The sequence below is a fragment of the Ascidiella aspersa genome, chromosome 9 (assembly GCF_963924565.1).
Source record: "Ascidiella aspersa chromosome 9, kaAscAspe10.2, whole genome shotgun sequence".
Classification (NCBI taxonomy): domain Eukaryota; kingdom Metazoa; phylum Chordata; class Ascidiacea; order Phlebobranchia; family Ascidiidae; genus Ascidiella; species Ascidiella aspersa.
The window spans coordinates 11,805,659-11,824,422 of NC_139455.1; the positions used below are offsets into that span (position 1 = coordinate 11,805,659).

The following is an 18,764-nucleotide window of genomic DNA, read 5'->3' on the forward strand; positions in this document are numbered from 1 at the left end:
TGACACCGCAAATTCAAGTGTTTCATGCGCATTTGAAATCACATTTTTTCCTTGTGTGTGTTTTTTATTTGTTCTTACATATACCAGTGTGTTCGCGTATCACAAGACAGCAACTCGAGCAGGGGAAAAATTTATTGGAAGCTAATTTTTTGTGAATTTTGAAAATAAAATTTTGTGGAAAGAACAACCTGCAGGTGCAAATGATGTCTGCTTATCTTACTCACACGTTTACATAGACAAGTTGTTCTTGAATGAAATAGTGCACAAATATACAGCTCATATTCAATTTAATACTAGTCAAAAGTAAATATACAAACACACAACAATTCTATGATGGAGTATTTTAAAAAATATTATTATATGTATAGCACTGCATTTTTTCCCACAAAACAATGCACTTCGCTCTAACTTAACTTTTACAGAAAGACATAGCAAAATAAATTTAAATTCCTGCCAATTGTAGAGCAGAATGTTCACATATAGCCATATTTTCAAAAATATATAAGGTTGTCTATGTGTATAAACAATCACAAGGTTTATAACTTGTTTTGCATGTGATGTAAAATAAACTATTTAATAAAAAATGTATTTTTAGTAAGTTTCGTAAATTTTTTATTTTTGTGGCTGATTCTTTGGCTGATATAGTCGCAAAGCTGCCAGCAGTCTGCCTTACTGGGCACCAATATTCATTAAATCCTTGTCACATTATAGGAAAGTCTTACTTCAATCCATGATAACACTCTACCCAATATGACTGATTTGTTATATTTTAACAACATATCAACAAAACAGTGAGCCTAAGTCGTACTTAGCAAAGCATCAATCCATTTCAGAAAACAACCTGAAATATAGAATTTTGGTTTAAACATTACTTTGACCTTAAAAGTTATAACTTTGCAAATTGTAACGTTTAAAACTTGACGAAAAAGCGTCAAACTACAATTAATTAAATCTGCTTCCACATGAGCCGTATCTTATAGCGATTTAGAGACTCCAGCTTTATCGCTTATCAGATCGTTTACACTTGAGTCTTCACATTGTGTGTGGCAGGCCAATTTAGTGTTAAGTTTTATTTTAACACGAAAAGTCACTCCATTTCAGACACAACACACAACATTTGTTTTTTGGTAAATGATGATTTTTCAATCTACACTAATTTTACCAAACGGTAAGCTTTAAAGTCGTAAAAGTCTTTCTGTTTTAAGCTTGACAAAAACATCGTTAAATGGCGTTGTGCTGATAAAGGAGTGGCCAAAATAGTTTAATTTGATCTAAATTGGCTTTAATATTTCTACAGTGGTATTTAATTACAATTTTTGTGTTTCTAGTGATTTCAGCTTCATCAGATACAACTGTAAAGGTGTGGAATGCGCATCGAAAGTTTTGCATGTCAACCTTACGAACACACAAGGATTATGTACGTGCGTTGGCATATGCAAAGTACAAGGAGCATGTAGCCAGTGCCGGACTTGATAGACAAATCTTTATTTGGGATGTCAATACATTAACATCTCTCACCACAACCCACAACACTGTAACAAGTATATTGTAAAAATTTATGTATTAAAGTTCTTATATAAGTAGTGATTTCTTTCAATAGTTGTGCTTTATTAAATGCGAAGGTGGGAGAAGGTGTCTACAGATTTGGATAATGTTGTACCGTTTTTCAAGTAAAAGTAAAACCATTTTTTGCTCTCTTGTTTTAACCATGTGCTTTTTTTGTGTGAAATTCTTTTTTCTTTTAAATTTGGTAAAATGATAAAGTTTGTCCTCCCTTTAGAGTTATACAGTATGTATGGTAATATCATTGGACAAGAAATGACACACATTGTCCTGTTTATTAGGAAATCATGTTTCAGTGTGATAACATGAATTTTAGGGTCAGACACTTTCGTTATTCAGTTAAAACGGTAAACATTCTTGTTAATTAACTTTAAACTGTAATCGTTTTGAAAGGTCATCTTTGGTTAGATACTGAATGAACAAGAAGCTCACACTACATATATGTTGGAGTTGCGCATTAATAGTTCCAATATGGTTAAACGAAATGTAGTCCTTGAACCCTTGTTAAAGAAACCCTGCAGAAAAATTGAATTATTTCTGAATGAACAAGAAGCTTACAATACATTTATGTTGGAGTTGTGCATTAATAGGTCCAATATGGTTAAACGCAATGTAGTCCTTGAACCCTTGTTAAAGAAACCCTGCAGAAAAATTGAATTATTTCTAAAGCACTAACTCACTATGTAAGTTAAACCTAAGAACCCTCAAGCAGTTTACATCAGGGGTTTCCAACAAGCGACTTTTTTCGCAGCATAATTTTCTAAACTTGCAATATTTGGGGTCCTTAAGTTGTTAATCAACCACCCACCAAATTTTGCGCAAAATTGGTCAAGATAGGGTTTGAAGGGGAAATAAAGTAATTATATTGTTTTATACTTTAAGTTGTTTACTCAGTCACTGCATTGTAGCCAATTTAGTTTTAGTGTAAGTATCTTTTTATGTATTCCTTATGACATGAAGCTGCTGTTTAGTCATCATATTAGCATTTATCAAGGATGCTTTTGAATTATTTCTTTGTTATGCCTGTAAATTCATTGTAGCCAGTAAAGTTGTTATTGTATAGTTTTGTCGTCAAGCCATATTTTGACAAATTATAAGTATTTAAATCAGCCCGAATCTTTTCCTGTCTGATCAGTGCACCAATTGTGCCAAATCAATCAACTTGTAGCCAAATTATTTATCTAACGTCAAAGTCTGAATTTTGTTACCTCGAGTAAACCAGCCTCGCAACTTAGGGCTTGATGGGAAGAAAAGGGATAGTTGGTAGAAGGGGTATGCAACTAAAGGATGACAAAAAGTTTTTTTACTGGTGAAGGGTGTTTTGGAAAAATGATTAGTGACAGTTATTTATGACATTTAATATGGATTTATGGAAGCTGCTGGAAGGTAGATCAGGGTTCATTTGACAGTTTCTGAAAATTCAAGAGGCTACATTGGTGGCAGTTTATTCTGCAAGTAGTATAAGTGCCACTGATCAAACACGCTTGTCATGTTCAATCATTTTCTCTAAAAGTTTTTACATCAGTTTATTTTGTTTTAACGCTAATGAGTGTGTATGGTGATCTATATGAAGTTGTTCTTGTAGCAGAGCATTGTAATGTCATTAAAAAAGTAAAGCATTTAGATGTTGAGTATTGGACAAACACAATTTTAATATTTTTTAGTATTTGAATTTTGAACCACTAACTTCGCTATGGTTATTCAGTTAGATTACTTTTTTATAGGACAGTTAGCCAATAATTTTTTGCTGAGTGCATCATTTTAACCTAAAAGTCTTATTTCTCTGACAGAAATTAATCATGAGCAGAACAAATAGTATCAAAACACTTGGTGCACCAATTTTATGTGGTTTTAACTACCTCATAAATAGCTAAATTAACTCGAGTTAAAAATGTTTGTTAAAACCCACTTAACAAAAATATCTTGTTTTTCCTACAAAATTTTGACGAATAAAACAGTAATTTAGTAGTTGTATTTACTACTAGTAAAAAAATTAAGGGCTTATAGATTTGTATACCTTTAATATCATAAGTAACATTAAATTGAATACATAAACATGAGTTTAGCAGAAATACATTTACTAAAGCGCAATTGTATGCTTTTAGCAGTTAAAAAAGGGATAACTATCTCTTTGTGCTTTAACACATTTTAACAATTAAAGGGTGAACCTATTTTTGAAAGTTGTACAGCCTTTTATTGTTAATTAGTGAAGAATTTACTTTCTGTTAACCAGTTCACAATAGCAAGTAAAAGTTTTAAAACATATAAAATGACATATTCCCATGAGATGCACTAATGTTTTAACCAATTGGGTAATATTTTTCTTCTGTTGTAATTACCTATTATAATGTTCTGGTAATGTTATGTGGTGGTAATCCATATTGTAAATACACAGCAGCATGCTAGCTTCATTTAGTATTAAAAAGTTTTTTTTAAAGACTTCCTTCTAGGCCCACTTGTTTTGCCTGTAAATTGTCGTTGGAATTTACCAAACATTTTTTAGGTTTCTAAAAATAACTCATGACCCCACAAGAAAATGTTCATATAGTTTGGTTTTTGTGTCTAGCTTGAAAAAATTGTTATCCATTGATTGTTTTGCAGCATCAAATGTGAATGGTTGCAAAAACTCCATTTACAGTATTGCCATGAATGAATCTGGTACAGTGTTAGCTGCTGGCTCAACAGAAAGAGTGATAAGAGTTTGGGATCCCAGAACTTGCGAAAAGCGCATGAAGTTAAAGGGTCATATGGATAATGTTAGATCATTACTTGTCAACAAGGATGGTACACAAGTAAGAATTGTGACTTTATTTATCTTTATTTTTCATATCAAATAAACTGGTCAAATTAGAGCTGCAGTTATAACTTAGTTAGAAATTGTGATTGTGTTTTTTTTTTGCTGTTTCTCACAATCATAGACCCAGAGTTTGTGTGGGTTCCGGGTTCTCAGAGCACCCCTAGTGTAACTTTTGGTGCACAGTGGGGATGTTCAAAGTAGAATATTGAAACCTTGGATTTGAATCCAAATTGGAAACGGATATAAGTTATTTGTTGTTTTGCGGTAATTCACTAATTGTACTTGCAAGTGGCAAGTGTGAATAAAGGCATGTCGCTATGGCGGCACATTTATAGTGCTTGCTTTAAATGTAGCCTTGTCATGTGGCGTCAGTGATTTTTAAATTACTTTTTAGAGTAACTTTTAACTAATCATTAAGTGTCAACCAAGTGTTATTTGGTTGGCGACTAACATGTAATGCTGATGCAGAGTTCACAATTTCCTAAAAAACTTGTTGCAAAACTGTGTTTGTAAAAAGTCCAGGCCATGGACAAAATGCACTATGGGGTTACTCAAAGTCAACTTTAAGCCACTATTCAGTGAGATACACGTATTACTGGAAAGTAGTTATTGGGTATGCATTACTGGTAGAACTTTGTATCCTTTGCAGCACAATATATTTTTTGAGATCACATTTTTAGTAAAGTAGAACTGATACACTGGTCGAAGCAAATTATTGCACATAGTGCAGCGGTTTTAGCAATAAGTATTTTTAACGTTTAAGCAACGACGCCAGGCTTTTCATATAAAGCCAGTACTTTCCTAAACACAAAACATATAGTGCTAAACACAGATACTTTGACCTAAAATATATCTCCAAATTAGGACAAAATAAAGTTGTAAAACGAAAGATTCGTGCACATCGCAAAAAAAATTCCAGTTAATAAGAACCTTGGCCTGGTGTCACCAATTTGTGACATAACAATCCTATATACCCTGGACGAGAAATTATCTTATGCCACCCAAGGTTATACATTTTCACCAGCTTTCAAATAATTATTAAATTAACGTACGGGTGGGTCAAGTATTATTAATTCTATTTCATATTTTTTTTGTGAGTGTTTAGCCAATATTTTCTATTTATCTCTGTCGGGAGTTTACTTAAAGTTCCAATTTAGTGCATTGCCGTGACCTCAAAATCTAAAAGTCAGATTCTCTTGCCCTTTGATGCCCTAATTGTCGTAGACCTTTTTGCTTCTAAAGAAATGCACTAATTTCTGACGGATCGGGTGAAACTACACATGCATGTAATTTCAAAGTAAAGCATAAGATACAATATATCTGCAAAAATCACACCAGTCGTAACATGTAATCTTAAAAATTACTGCACAAAATATAAATATAAAATATTTATAGCAGTACTTGCAACGCCCTAAGAATTTAGGGTAGACCGCCTTTTTGGTTAAGAACCACTTTTTTTCGAGTGTATATATCAAGACATGTACATAGCTAAAATAAAACTAATTTGAACACCTTTTTGTCCATATGTAGCTCAAATAAAACTAATTTGGTCACTTTTTTGTCCGTACGTAGCTCGAATAGAACTAATTTGAACACTTTTCGTTTTGTATGTACCTCCATAAAACTAATTTGGGCACTTTTTTTGTTGTACATAGCTCGGATAAAACTAATTTGGACACCTTTTTGTCTGTACGTAGATCAAATAAACTAATTTGGGCACTTTTTTTCCGTTCGTAACTTGTATAAAACTAATTTCGGCACCTTTTTGTCTGTAAGTAGCTAAAATAAAACTAATTTGGGCACTTTATTGAAACTTTCGTGAAATAAATATGGTGTACCTATAGTATTATGTAACATTCTTTGCAAAATAGTAATAATGTGGGCTTTAGGAGATGCCTGGAGGTTGAATTTTAGTAAAAAATATAACTTAATTTTTTTTTTGCTTTTTTTTTTTTTTTTTCTTGTCATGAAAAATGACAAACAATGGAACAAAAATATTTTTTATTATTCTTTCCCAACGGCAATGCTTACTTTTTTTTCTTTTAAATGTTACAATGTTTCTAACAGGAACTTAACATAAATATTATATATTTTTTTAGCTTCAACTTATTAACAAAATAATAAAAAGGTTTTTCAAATTATATATACACTGTGCAGGTTTTATCAGGAAGCTCGGATGGAACGATTAAATTATGGTCTTTGGGTCAGCAACGTTGCATTGCAACCCTGCAAGGCCATAGAGAAGGTGTTTGGACCTTAGCTACTGCCTCAGACTCTCCGTCATCATTTGGCTTCGTTTATTCTTCTGGTCGAGATGGGCGTGTTGTGTGTACAGATTTTCATGATCCAGATTTAAGTAGATACTTTGTTTGCAGAGAATCTGCCCCAATACTTAAGGTATGTAATATATTGGTTTGTTTGGGATAATTTATGTAATTAGTCTTTCAAGGATGTTTGTTGACAAGGCCGATCATTACCATTTTACATTTAATCATTCAAAATTGGCTCAAGTCAAAAGTATGCTTGACTAAAAAAAGACGGTTGAACCCTCATTTTTAGGCCAAACTGAGTTTACCGCCTATGAAATATTTTTGGCTATTGTTTGCATGTCTTTATTTCAAATGGTTTGTCTCTGTCTCTGTAGTTCCATCTTTATGAGATGACTACAAATAGGAAACGAAAAAGAACATGAATCAGAGGACACGCCTAATGGCATTTCAGAAAATAACCTTGCCATACAAATATAGAAAGCAGTTAGCTTTAAATAACTGATGAACAGCGAAAAACGCCACCAGAATAATGTTAGTTTAGAACAGCTTTGTTCTTCGTTGCTCAAGCCTATTAGTAGGTAACTTTACTACATTGTTAGCACACATATGTGTGTACAGGCTGGCAGAATCTTGCCAGCCTTCTGGTGACAAGCATTTTTGGCGAAAATTTTTCGGTTTTTAGTCACGCCCCTAAACTTAAATGATGTGATAGCCTAAGGAATGTATGAACCTTGCCATGTTTTGGCAATAAACAAGGCTATTAATAATAAATGAAACGACAAAACGTATCGCCGAAGGCGCAAAATTTTTGTGAGATTAAGTCATTAACAAATACATACAAGTGAAGGTACAACCTGGGGCATGGGGGTGTACGTACATGTCTACTTTTTTTGCTTTAAAAGTGTTACATAGATAAGCTGTTTTCAGGCAAACTTGTGTGAAAACGTGCCGGTCAAAACCAGATTGAAAAGCACGAAAAAATATTCTTTGGATAAATTTCCAATTTATATTGCTCAAAATAATGATATTTATAATAAAATTTATTAGAAATTGTCACAGTCACAATCACAGTGCAACATGCCCCATAGTATGCATATTACCTTTGGGATAGATTTGTTGAAAACAAAGACACATAAACCTAGCAAAACCATGCCAAAATTCACGTGAAGCGCGAAATTTTTTTGCATTTGCGTATATAAACAAACAAAAATATACTTTAGGCCTTAGGGGGAGAAGCATAGCCTGGTACATCCGTAATATGCCGATGTGAATGTTATACCTGTACATTTAACATGAATGGGGAATTCAACTCAATATACAGGAAATCAATTCAATATAGAAGTACTTTCCAATTCAAAGTAAAACTGCCAACATGTAACAATTGTATGATCAAAAGTGTGTACTTTTTAAAATAATAAACAATCTACATGCCTTACACTGGCTTTTTCTCACTAAAGAACGTGCTTCACACTACCTTAACTTTTTTCAAAATGACACAATAAAATTAATTTCTGCCAATTGTAGTGTATAACGTTATTACTGATTACATATTTCTGCTTTTCAAAAATATATGTGATGAAATTTTTGTTTTTTTTTCTTAAATTTTTTATTGCACCAATTTCTTCGGTTTTCTGGCTGATTCTTCGGCCAACATGGTCGCCAAGTCGTCAGCATTCTGCCATACTGTGTGTGTACATGTGTTTCATTGAATAAATGATATGGTACTGTGAATCCCCTTCAATATGAAGTTGCTTTTACTAACAGATTGAGCAAGCATTGGCGTATGGTTGTTTCTCGACTCGCTCCTCTCTGAGCCTGCATAGCTCAGTTGGTAGAGCGACGGCCCCGGCTTCACCGGAGGTCGTGTGTTCGAACCTCACTGCAGGCTAGTTGTTTTTCTAGCCTGCTCTGCTTGCATCATTGATTGACTGATTCGGTAAGTCTGCAATGGCTTTCAGTGTACTAATGATATGAAAGCTGTAGTCGTTGGTCAAAAAGCAACTTCAGAAGGGCTAGATTTCAGTTGTTAGCACACATATGTGTGTACACTGTACATATGTTTCATTGAATAGTTAACTTTACTTAAGTGTTTTGAGCAATATTACTTCTATTGGACTTAAATTATTGAATGGCTTTCATAAAGTAAATTGTCAAAAAATTGGTTAGAATTTTATTTCACTTTCTGCTTGTAAAGCAGTGTTCCCTCCATATGTTACAGTTTTGTAGAACAACATCAACATAAAGATAAACACAGTTCAGAATAAGACCAGAATAATACCTAATAGTCGTAATAACGTCTAAATCCGAAAGCCTATACAAGCTTTTACTTAACCCAAAATTCAACCTTACGAACATCACTAACTCTCCCTAATTCCAACTCAAACTTTATTTCTAACCCCACCTTTACCCAACCACTAATCCCAAACAGGAGCAAACAACCCAATGCCAAAACAGCGGCGGAGTAAACGCTGTTCAAACTAGAGGAGGCGAAGCATTCACACAAAACATCCGATTACACTCTCCCTTCAGTTCAGACATTATTTTTTACATTTAGGCCTTATTCCCATGAACTCGAGACTTATTCTGACAGGTTTAACTATTTTTAGACATTTTTACATCTTACTCTCCCATGGATATTTTACTGCACCTTTGGCTTTAATTTGTTGTTGGTTTTAATAATATGGTATTGTTGATTATTCTGCTTTATATACTGTTGCTTTGTATTACATTCCTTTGTCTTCTGATTTACGGTTTTGCAGACTTCCTAAAATTTCTTAAGCCGGTCAAAGTCCTGGAAATTGTACCCCATGCAATAGATGATTTGAGAACAGAGTACTTTTAATAGAATTCTAAAATTGAAACCTGACGTTGGTGCTGTGTTCTTCTTTGCTAAATTTATCTTTGGTAACAGCTGATTTATAGTCTCACAACGGAAATGATATATTTACATTGATGTTTTATGGGTTTCGAGCATATGGTTAATCTCCCTTTTCACTTTGGTGTAGAGTTGTATGTTTGTACTCCTGGTAATTGAGTCAGTAAAAAATATTTTAATATTTGGTTTTCGGTGATAGAAGGAAATATAGGTATTAAAAAAGCTTTAAATATTGGTACATGAAATTACACCTGGATTATTGCATAAGATCAAAATACTTGCCGTGATGAGATATACATTTTTTACGTTAATTCAACTGATTGAAGTAGCCTTAAAAACGAAAGTAGCACATCGCCGGGAACGCACACCTGACATGGCCTTACACCTGTTGCGGAGCAGTGATTTAGAGTAATGTATGCTATTTGCAAGCTAATAGAATTAACCATGCAGGCCTGCTTTATTGCATTAGGTCAGTTTTTAATTAAAGTATTCCTACTAGGTCAAAATTTATTCAAAATAAAATATTTTAGGTCATAATTTGTCAAACTTTATTTCTATATAGATCTAAATTTCTTGGTTTTAGGTAAAAAAAATTATCACCCTGTCAATGACAGCCACTTTCATAAAACCTTCCAGTGTTGGCAGTTTGTAGACATACGTCATTGCTTTTTTTTACCTGAAATTATAGGAGTAATAACAAACAACAAAACTAAAATAAAACTATGCAGCTATAAATTATTTTGACATTTTCTTTTGCTTAACATAATTTCAATGTAGGTAATATACAGGCTTAATATATATCGCAGGGGTGGGCAAACTGCAGCTCGCGTGCCACATGCGGCTTGCTGGCATGTTTTTTGTGGCTCTTCTAGTCGAATAAAAAAATTCTAAAAAAAATGTGAAGGCTAACAAGAGTACCGTTATGAACGTTTCTCTTTATTTATTTTTTATTTAGGCCAGCATTTTGTTTTTGACGTAACACTAGACATAGATTCCTAGGAGTTATAACAGCAAGTCAAAGCCATTTTGTTGCTAAGGTTTCAAAGATTAGCAAATCAAACAAAAGACTGATATTGAAAAACATTGTGCGGGTTAGTTTGTTATAATTATTATTGTGTTAATTATTACCGTTTTGTTATATCTCAATTGTCTTATTATTGCTGAACTTACATTATTTACCGATTTTGTATTGAAATAATTTTTAGGCTCTCTGGTACTTGTATTTTCGGCAAATGGATCTTCCATTGAAAACATTTGCCCACCCCTGATATATTGGGTAGTGTTGTTGTTGGATGGTCTGCTGATTAACATTAAATTTATGATAATTGTGGTAAATGCAAAAGAAGAAAAAAATATAGTTTTATTCATTTGATTTCAAAGTGACATGGTTTACTTAATTTGCCTAAAGTAGTTGTATTCAAGCATTCCTTGATTCTCACTTTTACCTTCCAATTTTTATGTACTACTTTTCACATTCTAGTTGTATGTTTTATTTAGGTAACTCTACTGTACTTCTGGATTTTAACACTAATACATTACATGAATCCATTACCGCTAATGTTTGCAATGTTTTATTCAGTTACAGTTGGATGGCAAAACTAATCCAGAGGTAATATATTGTGCCACTACAAATTCGACTGTTAATGCGTGGCCTATAAAACTTAACTTACTTGATGAAAACAGTGATTCTGTTATAGAAGAGGAAAAAAGTGAGAATACTATTTTTAAATGTGATCAAGATCATCCATATTCTGAAAAGCCTTGTTTTGTCTTACCAGGTGAATAATATAAAGTACCTTATTTAAGCTACAAGTGTACATTGTTTAAATTCGTTTAAAGTTGCCAAACAAGAAGGCTAAAAATACTTGACAAAAAATATACATTTTTAACTTGTTTTTCAATTTCTAAATTGTACAATTGTAACAAGGTAGAAAATACAATATTGTGTGATTTTTATTGTGTGACCCCTGCCACACACTAGGCTGTCTGACCTGCAACTTGTTTATTTATTCACCACATGTAATTAACAACAACTAACTAACCAATCTAGTTAATAAACAAAAGTTTTTCAATTACAAAGTGCTGTTATTTGTTTTTCAAATAAGTTAGCGTTTTCTCAGCATGACAGTTTTGTGAATATTTTAATTCAATACCTTTTCCATTATAAAAAACAAACACCATCCTTTTCCTACTTTCATAAAAAAATAAAAAAGCTGGCGCCTGGCAGCATTTAGTCTGCACATGACTAACTTACTTGCAACTAGTTTATATTTTGTCATTTTGTACAGAGGTAAACCTAAAGTAGTGTTATAATATTAAATAATTAAACTATATGTCCAATTAGAGTGTTTATTGGCATTTACAAAGTTGAACCCACATTTATGTTTTTTTAGTAACAAAATTAGATGACTGTCATATTTATTTTATCATACATTAGTATGAAATACGCTATTGTTGCCAGGCATAATATATAACGGAGTGTTGCTCTTCCAGCAGAATATATAATAGATCGATGTTTGATGTGTTTTACATGTAACGTCAGTATCCTGATGAAGACGTTCTGTATAGCACGTCAAAACGTCGATCTATTATATATTTTGCTGGAAGAGCAACACTCTGTTATATACATTGGTATGTTACGTACGAATTGCTTCTACTAATTGATTGAGCAAGCATTGGCGTATGGTTGTTTCTCGACTCGCTCCTCTCTGAGCCTGCATAGCTCAGTTGGTAGAGCGACGGTACCGGCTTGACCGGAGGTCGTGAGTTCAAACCTCACTGCAGGCTAGTTGTTTTTCTAGCCTGCCCTGCTTGCATCATAGTTCAACAGATTCGGTGGGTCTGCAATGGCTTTTGGTGTACTAATTATACATAAGCCGTAATCGTTGGTCAAAAAGCAACTTCAGAAGGGCTAGATCTCAGTTGTTAACACACATATAGGTGCATGTTTCATTTAACATTGGTATGTTATATCAAATTTATAAAATGCTTTATTTTAATCTCATTATTTTAAACATATAACAGGTTATTCCAGCATTGTGCGATACAAAGTTCTTGCAGACAAGCGTCACATTATAACTCAGGATACAAATAATAGAGTGAGGATTTGGGATGTGTTAAAAGTAAGTAGTTGAAAATTTTCAGAAATGACGTCACAAGTTGTTTGAAAACGTCATATCTTACGAACTTCTCTTAAAAAATGCTAAAATTTTGTACAATTTTACTTTTTTGTTGATCTTTACAAGTTTCAAGTATGAAAAATTCTGGAACCGCCAGTTCCGGCCCTTTAAATCAAGTCTGGAATAATCCTGGCATAATGTGTTTTGTTTTGTTCTCTTGGACACTTTTAGTTAGGAGAATTTGGTCACCCAAGCTTCGCTGTTATACTAAAGATTAGCATGTGGGTGGCTGCAAAAAAAGGTTAAGAAGCACTGACTTTGAGTTAGGGAAATGACTTTGCTGAATAAGTTTTGCCAAGATGTCCCATTTCTCCTAACTTCCCACACAATAAAAGTTTCCTTTGTTTATCTGTTTGGTTGATTCATGCTTGTCTTGCAAAGGAACAAAAATGGTATCTTTGGGAATTTGTTTTATGTTTGATGGCATTGACTTTACTTGCACTGGGATTCATCAACTTGTTATTTGTTAAAAAATAATTTGACTTAGTTTTTTAGTTTTTTAGTTATTTTGCAGATGACCTGACTTGGATTTAAAATATATTTTTATAATATATAATTGATTCTTTGCCTACAAGAAAACTTATGCTTTCTTAATCAGCAATCATATTTTGCTTTGTATTTTCTAATTAGGTTTTGCAGGCTTTATGTATACCAGACCTGGTCAAATATTTTTTGTGTAATAATTTGACAACAAATTTGAAAATCTATCCTAGCCTGTTTTTTAAAGAAAATTTTTAATATGAAGCCAATAGGGCACATAAGAAATAACAAGCGCGACTTTTTGTAAGTTTGGTTGTAACATATGACACCACCAAACTTACATTTTTTGCCTCTTTCAAATACCAAAATGGGAATTGTTTAGATGCTCCTCATGAATCTCTGTCTTTCTCAGACGTATCATGCATTTGTGGAGCATTCTTACCGACAAAAGATGTCCTCTGTATACTAGGGCACTCTTTTAAATAAAAGTAAATGCATTTTTGTGCTACAAACAAATGTATTTCATCATACAAATATTAACCAAATCAGTATAACAGCCTGTTTTCAATCTCTAAAACATTCTGATTCACAGTTTTTGCTTCATAACTTGCTTCATTAGGGTCAACAGCTTTCAACCAAACAATAACAAAGGTTCCACTTCACCAGTAGTTCCTATCCTTTTTTCCACAGCGCGCCTTGAGACTTCCGTTGTTTGGCGCCACCAATACAAAAGGGCTTTACTAGATTATGATTGATACTGTGAAGTTATATCGAATTCTGTATTTTAGCAATGTTCAATAATGAAATTCAAAACTTAAATTCAGAGTATATTGGAAATCTAATAAATATATCACATTTAATATTACATTAAGAAAATAGGGGCAGTAATTTACTCAGTTCATAACTACAACATGCACATGCCCCAACCCTACAAACTTTTTAATCTTTACTATATAATCTTTACCAGGGTGCTGTTTTTGAAAGGGTTAGTTTGCAGTTTGCAATTGTAACGAATGTAAAGCTAATCAATCACCCAAAGCGCCAAAAAATTGGTTTAAGATAGCAAGAGGTTTCTTTTTTTAATGCATTAGGCACAGGGAAAGTTTAAAACTACATTGACACAACTAAATGGCTGCACCAAAATGACATAAAAGTTCGCACAAATTGAAAAAGGCACACAGTGGGTTTATCTTGTTTGAGAATTTGTATAGATGTTACTGTTAAACAATAGTCACATAGGAAAAACGATATACATTTGCACCAACAGCAACGTTGTGTTAACTAGATATTTTGACTAAACTTGCATTTTGTAGGGATTCCACGCAGCACTGAGCTGTGGACACATAGAAAAGGAAAAAAGCGTAAACTGGGCAAAACATATTTCAAAATCTTTTAACTGACCAGAAAGTGTGCACAACGGTGAGATTTTGCCCCAGGTCTTCGGCAAATATCATTGATTAAGTATGAAAAGTCAAACAAAATATAAAAACAAATATTTTTTTCAACACCCAAAGTTTTTTTAACAGATAACTGGTAAGTTTATTTTGATCAGTAAACAAAATTTTGGTTCAACATGCTTTTGATGTTTGAATTTCATTTATATTTCTTGTTGAAGCATAAACATATAGTTTGTGGGGCATCACTTTGTGGCCTCCATCCGCCCTTGGTATTATCATTGATTGATATCAAATCAAATTGGAGTAATCTTATTAACGTAGGGCTGCCAACACTTGTGTTTTCTCAATTATGTGCAAGGTACCGTCAACAGCCACAAGCTGTGTACCCCTGTTCTAAATTAACTAGCTAGGTCTATGCAGTTACCATAGGGTTAATAGGCCTATACAGAGTACAAATATACAATAATCTTGATCTAGCAGAACTACTTAAGCAAATATCCAGTAAGGAAATATTGTTACACCTTCTGAATATACCGCCACCTGAGTATTTCGGACATTCTAAAAGTTAACAAAGCCCCCAAAGGGGCGTTGGACGCCAGGTTAAGAACCACTGCATTACACTAAAAAGGTTGGAAGCCATTGTGTTAGACTAAATAAAATTGAAAATCAGTCAGAGCTGGGCCACTACAGATTTCAAATGTTTACCCTTTCCGAAACATTGTTTGCCCAACAGGCACATTTATCAAAATACAACCAAAACAATAATTTTATAAATTATAGTGTTTTTTAAACTAAAGATGGATGTAAAGTGTTTTTTTTTCAAGAGTTAAATAGTTGTTCTTATTAATTCAAAATGGTCACAAAATATCATTCTTTTTAAAGTTGTTTTGGTTATGTTATGTTTCAAATCTAAAAAAGTTGCACTACAAACCTTTAAGTGACCAACAAAATCAGTCTTTATTGTGATACAAGCGAGGTAGGCCATGAAACAACTAGACTGTTGTGAGGTTTAAACTCATGACCATCACTCAACCAACTGAGATGCACAGGCTCTGAAGGGAGCGACTCAACAAACAATTATAACACTATTGCTTGCTGCAACCTGTTAGTACATATACGACGTACTGCACACATGCATGTACAACAACTTTGATCTAGCCCTTATGAAGTTACTTTTTGATAAATATGTTCCATTTATTTTTGTTTTGCATTCAAAATGTTTATTACACGTCAACAGACAAACAATTAGGTTATCTATTCTTTACTAATCTATCAGGATTTCGGGCTTCCACAGTTTCCAATAACAATTGTTACAAATTTAGATTTATTTGATAATTCTTTTCACAAACTTTCTGCTTATCTCTGTAAAAACATAAATAAATAACTTATTTTGCAGGCCAAACTTATTGAAGATTTGGGAATGTCAGATTTTGATATGGAAATAAAGAAGAGAGAGAGGATGCTCTATGTTCCAAATTGGTTCAGCGTTGATTTGAAACTTGGGGTATCAGTATTAATTTAAACCATACTGGTCCTTCAGCTTACTTTTGATACTGGAAATTATGCATGAATTGCATAACCTTTGGTCTTGTTGGCCATATAATTAGGAACAAATTATGTATAATTTACCACATGTTAGGTTACAAATATTACATCTGTTGTATGGGTTGCCATTTTTAAAGTAAGTTTGCTATCAATAAAACGTTAAGTGGGAAAATATAAATTGCCATAATGCTGAAGTTTAAAGAAATATTTGTGCCTTAACTTTTCATATTTTTAAATTAAGTAAAGTTAAATAAATTCTTAGATGTTGAGCATCCATCTGGATGAAAGAGACTGCTTTTTAGCATGGATGACTGCTCAGGAAATCTTGGGTGTTGAAGAAACAGATGCTATTACAAAAAGTCAGCACAAATTTGTTTTCTTCTTTAAAATAAATTAGAATATATACCATCTTTCTCAGGCTATAATTTAACCTCATAAGATGCTTAACCAAAAACAACATACCTAGTTTAAAACCATATATGTAGTGTTAATTTTTTTTTCTAAACAAGACAATATGCAACAAAAAATATAGGTATTCTAATAAAAGATTATTAAATTATTGATGCACTTGAAATAATTGTCTAAACAAGTGGTTCTCAACCTTTTATGCTTCATTGTCCCCTTTATAAGGTTCACAATCCTCGTGGCCTCCTGTTTGTAAAAATACCTATTATTGTTGTTTAACTGTTTTTACTTGTTTTGCTTCTTTACGTTAACAACACATAGCCAATAATCAAAGGATAAATACACTTGCTTTCTAAACGTTTAATAAATCAGTCCTTTAAATTTAAATTAGCTGAATTAGTTAGTCAGTACAAAGCTTGTTCTTGGATTGATTTTCGTTTTATTTTTCGTGAATGTGTTACTTTTACTTGACAAATGCGCTGTGCATAACCTCACAGAATATTGACCTAAAATTTACCTTGAGTAACCCTGCAGCGTACTTTATGCATTATATTATGGAATGTTTCTTTTGCAACTTAATGCCTTTCAAGAAAATCCTGAAGTCCTTGTTGTTTGCCTAGCAGAATTTGACAGAAACTTGATGATTCAGCGCCAAGTAATTGGCCGCCCAAAGAAACGTTGAACCCGCACTATTTGGCAGCATATAAAGCAGCACAGTAATTGTTTTGCCACAGCGACAGACCTTTATCCAAACTTGCCACTCGTTTACATACTTTTAGGCGTTACTTTCCGCTATAAAACGAATCAAAAAAAGATGTAACATTCTACTTTAAACATTTTTACTGATGAGTCAAAGAACCATCTAAAAACAGTGTTACAAAACGCAAGAAAGGTTGCAGTTATAATAAAAAAAAACACAAATTTGAGTTAACTGGCACTTAAAAAAGTGACAGTTTAGTTTTGCAATCCTACCTAGCTAGAGAATTGCCTGTGGCCACCCAATGACCGCTCCGTGACCCCACCGGGGGCCGAAGACCACTTTTAAGAAACCCTGGTCTAAACTATGCTAAAAACATTTAAAAACAATTATTTAAATTAAAAAAACATCAAATTTTACTGTAACTTTAAATGAACAATCCTTAGTGTTTGTTGACCAATAATTTAAACCTTATTGGAAGTCACATCAGAAAAAGCAAGAAACTGACACAACTAGCTAACTTCATTACTTACGCTTTAATCAGAAAACAGTTAAAAAAAGAAAATGCCATATATGCAGATATATAAAGTATTTGTGTAAAATGAATAAGTCAATTTTCTTAAAAGGATTTGGTTGATGAAATTTACTAACAATTTTGACAACTATAACCATGGGATATATGGCCTGGTGAATTGACATAAAATTACCGGTTAGCCATTTTTTAAATCGAAAAAAAAATGAAGACTTTCCAAAGTCTAGACAAACTTTTTGGGATAATATACAGACCTCAAATAAAATAAATCCATTGAGAAATACTTTTTTTCCAATTTCTCCTAGATTGCATTTCTACAAGTTGTTCTTTGGCAAAATTTTTCCTTGTATAATTTAATGAAATGTTAACTCTTATTAATGTGTATTGTTGTACATCCAGATTGCCTTTTTTATGGGTCATGCCTTTGGTTTATTCGACTAATTGATAATACAATAAATTACAGGTATTGTTCCCAAACCTTAGTGACAGACAAAATAGGTTTAGCAAACCTAAAATTAATCACAGAAGTAATTCCGCATAGCGTTTATCATTGCAAAATCCTAAATTATTAATAATTTACAAAAAAAAATTGCAATCCAATAATGAATCTATTCTAAAAAAATACTGCCAAATATTTTTTTTTGTAGTTCTTTATATTTTTTAAAATAGTTTATTATGTTTTTTAATAGTTAACTATGGAGGTTTAATGCTACGTGCTCTATTGGAGTACTGGCCAGAAACCCATCAAGTTATTGGAGAAAAGTCTAATGAATCTGGTAAGTTTTGTTGATTATTTTATCTTTCACCTCTAAATATATTAATTAGACCTCGCTGGAGTGTTATTATTTGTCACCACAAACACACATAGTGAAAGCATCAACTAAAAACAAAGGTATTTAAGTAATCAAAAAATAAATAAATAAAACCTAAGGCAAACAAAACAAACAGAACTTGAAAAATACAGTAAAGGTAGATTATTAAACAAAATATTACTTGGTATTAAGAACCAATTTGTTTAGTAGGC

At 32.7% G+C, this 18,764-nt stretch overlaps 1 protein-coding gene and 1 non-coding gene across 5 annotated transcripts in view; both read left to right on the top strand.

Annotated features, from left to right (window-relative positions):
- Positions 1-18,764, top strand: part of LOC146133013 (WD repeat-containing protein 48-like) — a 69,003-nt gene that overhangs the window by 23,292 nt on the left and 26,947 nt on the right. For all 4 annotated transcript variants that reach the window (XM_083397347.1, XM_083397348.1, XM_083397349.1 and 1 more), the window contains 8 exons: positions 1,329-1,541; positions 4,165-4,355; positions 6,518-6,757; positions 11,085-11,283; positions 12,530-12,627; positions 15,958-16,065; positions 16,369-16,465; positions 18,430-18,516. In XM_083397347.1, coding sequence (XP_083253473.1) covers positions 1,329-1,541; positions 4,165-4,355; positions 6,518-6,757; positions 11,085-11,283; positions 12,530-12,627; positions 15,958-16,065; positions 16,369-16,465; positions 18,430-18,516 — 1,233 coding nt within the window. The remainder of the gene's footprint in view (positions 1-1,328; positions 1,542-4,164; positions 4,356-6,517; positions 6,758-11,084; positions 11,284-12,529; positions 12,628-15,957; positions 16,066-16,368; positions 16,466-18,429; positions 18,517-18,764) is intronic.
- On the top strand, positions 12,218-12,292 carry Trnaq-uug (transfer RNA glutamine (anticodon UUG)). Its single transcript has one exon. It is a non-coding gene; the product is annotated as a tRNA-Gln (tRNA).